General features: G+C 37.7%; 1 protein-coding gene across 6 annotated transcripts in view; it reads right to left on the bottom strand.

Annotated features, from left to right (window-relative positions):
* Positions 1 to 810: 810 nt before the first annotated feature.
* Positions 811 to 6,000, bottom strand: part of LOC117394603 (partitioning defective 3 homolog) — a 372,730-nt gene continuing 367,540 nt past the window's right edge. For all 6 annotated transcript variants that reach the window (XM_059019442.1, XM_059019440.1, XM_059019441.1 and 3 more), the window contains one exon: positions 811 to 3,025. In XM_059019442.1, the coding sequence (XP_058875425.1) occupies positions 2,632 to 3,025 (394 nt within the window). In that variant the 3' untranslated portion in view covers positions 811 to 2,631. The remainder of the gene's footprint in view (positions 3,026 to 6,000) is intronic.

The following is a 6,000-nucleotide window of genomic DNA, read 5'->3' as shown; positions in this document are numbered from 1 at the left end:
GTGGAAGCAAAACAGCCCCATAACATCAGAGATCCACCACCATATTTTACAGTAGGTATGAGGTTCTTTTCTGCACACGCATCCTTCTTTCGACGCCAAACCCACCGCTGGTGTGCGTGGCCAAAGAGCTCTATTTTCGTCTCATCTGACCATAGCACCCAGTTCCAATCGAAGTGCCAATGCCGTTTAGCAAACTCCAGGCGCTTATGTTTATTGGTTGCTCTCAATAAAGGCTTTTTTCTGGCAACCCTTCCAAATAGCCTATTGGCATGGAGGTGGCGTCTAATTGTAGATTTGGAGACTTGGTGACCCAAGATGCAACCAAGTTCTGTAATTCTCCAACTGTGGCCCTTGGATTTCCCTTTGCCTCCCTTTTGCCTAAACTGTGTTTATTTTATACAGCCTTTTTTGCTCATCTTTATCAAGGGTGCCAAAAATTTTGGAGGTGACATATATATATATATATATATATATATATATATATATATATATATATATATATATATATATATATATATATATATATATATATAATTTGTGCTATCTAGACCCTGTGCTTTTATTTGGTATCAGATATATTCATATCTACAAGAATAATAAAATCTATGCTCCACATTCCCTGACTTCAAGTCCCTTTTTCCCCCTCATTTCCTACCAAGATAATTGTTCTGGGGCTTCACTTCAGCAGAATTAGTTCTTATAAAAAGTAAACGTAATAAGGAATGGGCCTCATCTTGAGAAAGCCAATTCAAAGAAAAAGATAGGGTTTAAAAGCCTGAAAAAAGAATTCCTACACAAAGAAAAGAAATCTCTTGTCAAAGGCATATTTTTAATACTGACTTCACATACCATGCCATTATAGCCCTGATCCTTTTGGAAAAGTATATTACAATTATATCTGCTTCAGAAATGATTAGCTCAATTGCTCATTGCAGAAAACAGAGAGTACATACAGCAGAGATTATTGCAAACAGAATGAAACAGCCTTTTTTATTTTCTGTACAGGAAAAGCGGCTGTATACTGCTCTTCATACATCATGTCAAAGTTTATAAACCAATTGCACTGTGCTTACATTAGTAATAGGTTTTTAGTTTGTATTTTAAACATTGTAGTACATACTTATTAAAGGCAATGACAAACAGGAATAAAAATACACTGGTAACTTATGCACCACTTTTGTTTCACATATTGTAAAAATAATAATAATAATAATATGATATTATAATTATGATATAATTATTTTTTACTTAAACATATGCTGTGTTCACATCTGGTTTCTCAGGCACTTAACCAGTCCAAGTCCTGCATTCAACACATGAAATATGAAAGAAAACAACACTGAAACAGCTGTTGAGACAAAATGCTCTCTGTCCCCCAGCTGCACATTAATATCACAGGTGAACCACTCGCTGTCTTCCATGTGTATTCTATTTGCCTTTTACAGTATACAGAAACAAAGGGCACAGAGTTTTCTTCACACATATGGTGCTACAATAGAAAGATAAAGAATACGGAAGTACCAAACACCATGTGAACTCCTCATCACAAACACAGTGGAATACTTCTTGAAAAAAACATCAAAACAATCAATCTTCAGCCCGACTCGTTTCCTGTAGCCACCGCTAAGTCCAAACGTTTCACCTCTTTGCCAACACACAATTCATAGACATGGGGACTCTCACGTTACACATACAGATTATTTTTTTAAGAGGATACATCTATGTTACAGCGATGTCAGTTAAACATGATTATCTTTCTTACTCTTTTCACTTCTGTTATAAATAACGACAGTAAAAAAAACAAACAAAAACAAAAAAACACTTAGATTACACAGATCGTATTTCAGCCCAAATAATCAAATGTCACTCTGCAGCATTTTGTAACGCTCATCGGTTGTACAAGAGGGTTAGTCTAAAATGTCAGATTAACCAGCTGATACTTTTTTCTCCCTTGTAACTTAATAAACAATTTAGCAGAGACTGGCAGCAATGTTTGTTTGCGAGTCTGTAAAATGTACATGGGAGAGCCCAGGCATATAAAACCCTCTCCATTGTTTTCTGAAAACGCAGCACAAAGAAAGCTCCCACATTCCCACCATTTTTTTTAAACACATGCCAAAATTGAGAGCATCGTCCAAGCCATGGGCCATTTTTGTAGCTTAAGCTTAGAATGTATGTTCAGGACAATCTGTAAGGCAGGCTTACTCTGGCTGCTGTATAGGGTGGTAATGCATTACCTGGATTCTTATATATAGTATATAGAGAAACTGCAACACTTGGAGGAAAGATAACATCAATGATTAGGGCTAGGTCTGTATGGCCTCCCTTACTTATCATTATTAGATTTGCATTCCTTGACACTCCCGTGATTGTCTGTGAAGTCCCTTGACAAACGAAGCTTAAAATAGGCAGACAGGGGCCATATATATCAAGGCAAGTGAGTCTTTTTTCCGAGATTACTGAAAGGCACTAAAGATGGGATCACAGACATATTCCACAGGCAGTCTTTTTTAATTGTCCATGGGGAGGTGTGAGAGACAAAAAAGGAAAAGTTAATTCACTTTGTTTTTAATTTTATCTTACTCTTATTTTTTTTATTGCCAACGTACACAGATTTGTTCGTCTCTTCCTTTAGGAGTAAAATGGCCGTCCCTGTTCCGGTGTCTGCAACCTGTTGAGCCTGGCTACCTGAGACGGAGAAGGCGGGACATCCTGTCTATAGGGGCCTTTGGCTGAGGTGGTGCTGGGATCCTTGAGGCTGGAGTAAGAGTCATAGCTGTTTGACCCCTCTGAGGGTGGCTTTGCCTTCGCCTGCTGCTCCTTGCGCCTCTGCTCCTGCCGCAGAAGCTCCTGGGTTTCGAGGAGCACCCTGGCGTTGAAGCCGGTTGCCCCCAGGTAGCCGTTCCGTGAGCCCTGGTAACTGGAGTAACGCGGGTTCTCCTTGGCACTCTGAAATCCTTCTCCGGGAGGGTAGGTCTTTTCCCAAGAATCTTGGGACACTGAGCTTGGATTCTTTCGGCTTTGCCTAGAAATAAAGAAAAGGGGTTATGAATTTTTGTGGTAAAGTACTGTAAATGATACTATATAAACAGATGGGTATCACACACTATAAATCTACACAAACTGTAATTCTGGAACGTAAACAGTACCAGATAATCCATTCATTTGACAAACTACAATTGTTGTACTCATCATTATTTTAAATTAGCCAGCCTTTATGATCCACAGTATACCTGCCTGCTTTTCTGTAATCATATCCAAAAGAACTATTCCTGGTGATGTCAATTCAATTAAATGCACCTGGGTAGATATTATTGTACATTATTAAAAAACAATAAATAAAAAATGAATTTCTAGATGTTTTTTTTTTTTTTTTTATTAAACTGTACTGACCCAGCTGTGAAAGCAAATTAGAGATGGATAAAGTGGCTGCCCGTTGCAGACCATGATAAGGATTTTGGATTCCTCAGAAAAACTAATTGTTAAGAGTTCTAACAGGGGAGCTCAGTGAGGACCAAGGCTGGGTTGGGTAGCCAGGGTGAAATATCAGTGAAAGTCAGATGAAATTGCACTTGAAAACCTAGTCGACAGCTTTGCACATCACAGGGTCAAATGGGAGCATTGGAAAGAATCTGATAAGAACAGTGACCCCAACCAGATGGCTTACTGTACAGCCAAAGTGCCAGAGAACACTCTGTTAGCAGCCTACCCGATTTAGGTCTTCTGAAAGCCATGTCACTGGATGAACAACACTACTACACTATACATCTCCTTATACTTATTTTTTATTATCCCGTTTTTAAGGGACATCAGCATTATTTTCTGGTCTTTTCTGTACCAGCGCTTGAGTGATATTTCCATGCATGTTCATAATGAAATGTTTTAGGCATGCTATATTGTTCATTTTGACTATAAACACCCATTTAAGTTTTTTGTTGCTGTTGTGTTTATAAGTTTATCCCACAGCAAAGTACCACATAATACAGTTCTTGTTTGATCCAAAGATCTGCATCAACATGAATGTTTTTTACTTTCTTTTTTATGTGACTTGTTTTAATTAAGGCAACCATAGCACAACTACAGAGCCATTCAGACATGAGAATTATTGCATATATATTTTTAGGTCTGTGTTGGGTGTAACTCGAACATCCAAAATGTCAGCACGCAGGGTGCCTTTACTGCAGAATGGTCCACATACATCAAATCTTTACATGAAACTTGCTAAGAACGGGCATTTTCATTTTAGGAAATACCACTGGTTGGAAAAAGGGAAAAGAGATTACTTTTTAATGTGTCTCTGCCTGGTGTAATGATGACAGTAACATCTGTTTATACTGTGGATGCATTTCAAATGCCAGTTCTTTCAAACCATCTCATTTGTGGGACCACTGCAATCAAGTGAATTAATTTGGACTGTTTCTCAACAGATGTAGTACAACATTTTTTTGTTTGTTTCAAATGCCAAGTTATAAATTAGCCCGGAACGGATTATGAAAGTGGGACGATAACACAAAACATATGTGAATTTGCACTTTTTAACATGAATACCAGTTTATTTATAGATTTGTAAATATTGTTGTGCAATAAACCCTGTGTTAACTGTTACTTGAGGTCTAAGAGGTCTTCTGTTCCTACCAATCAGTACAATCCAGAGCAGATGAGCTTTTATTCAAAGCACTTTCAAAACAACTACCTGTACGGAGCAGCCGCTTCTGTGTGACGGATTGATCATTTTTTCACTGTATAGTTATGGCCCAAGTCAGGTTCATGGACAACCAAAATTAACAATGCCAAAACACTGTGTTCATTGCCCATAACTATATTGATCCTCTCCTTACTCGTTTAAAAAGAAAAAAAAACATTTATTATATTTTGATACTTTATATACTACATTATTAAAAGCAGTTTCTCAAAATAAATGACTGTTTGACTTAATTGGTCATCTGTGTGAACATGATTAATTCTAACCTACATTAATAATTGTACAGTACTTTACCCATCTTCCATTCCCTACCAGGCAAGGTAATGTTTAAGCCTACCCCCAACCTCCTCTGCTGTTCACATTTCAACACACATTTGCACAGAAACATGGTTCATGAACACCTGCAGGCCATCAAAGCTCAATTGGAACTTGGATATAATTAAAAAAAAAAGGCTTTAATGATGTTTTTCTTTCCCCCAAAACATTGTTACCATCCTGCATTTCCTTCTAAGATTTCAACTGCTTCCAAAAAAGCACGAGGACTGGGTTCTAATTGTATGTAGTACTTCAATGTTTTTTAACCTTTGCTCTAACAGATAACATTTCCTCTAACATGTAACTTGATAGCTGCTATATAAAATGAAAACACGTTTAGTGTTGAGATCTGCTTCAGTAACGTTTAGTGAATCTATGTTCTGCTATAAGCATTAAATTAGAAATGTTAAAGCCTGTTCAGAAAATTGATTTATTTATAAGTCACTGATTATTGACAAATGGTGTTTTCAGGCAGCAGACAGCTTTTTAAAAAATTGTATGCACAGCTCACCTTACCAGAGAAGCCAGAAACTCAGTTACGGGGCATGTTACAGTAAGCACAAATGGCCAACAAAACGGAATGCTGTCTGAAAGCACCATTTGTTAACAGAGCATCACAAGCAGCTAGAAGCCGTCTAACACTTCACAGCGCTATCTCTAGGGGTTGTATTCTGAATTGATAGGTCATTTATATTTGTGAAAAGCAGTTCCAAACAGCACAATGCACGCTGCTTAATTTCAGCTCAGACTTGTGTGAAGTATGCATTTATAAAACATGCCAGCCCCCATTGCTTAACTCTTTACTGCCTACTATATAATAAAGGCTGTTTCTTTTCATTTCAGCTCACCAATGTGTTTTGTCCAAGCCACAGTGGTAACTTCTGTTCTCTGATAAACTCTCTGTTCCTGTTTGATGTTCCCAGGAATCTGGCACACACATCCCCCACACATTCTCTATGTTGAAGCTGCTGCTGTGTTTCAGT

Source organism: Acipenser ruthenus, chromosome 3 (assembly GCF_902713425.1).
Source record: "Acipenser ruthenus chromosome 3, fAciRut3.2 maternal haplotype, whole genome shotgun sequence".
Lineage (NCBI taxonomy): Eukaryota > Metazoa > Chordata > Actinopteri > Acipenseriformes > Acipenseridae > Acipenser > Acipenser ruthenus.
This window is presented reverse-complemented; position numbering and strand designations above follow the sequence as displayed.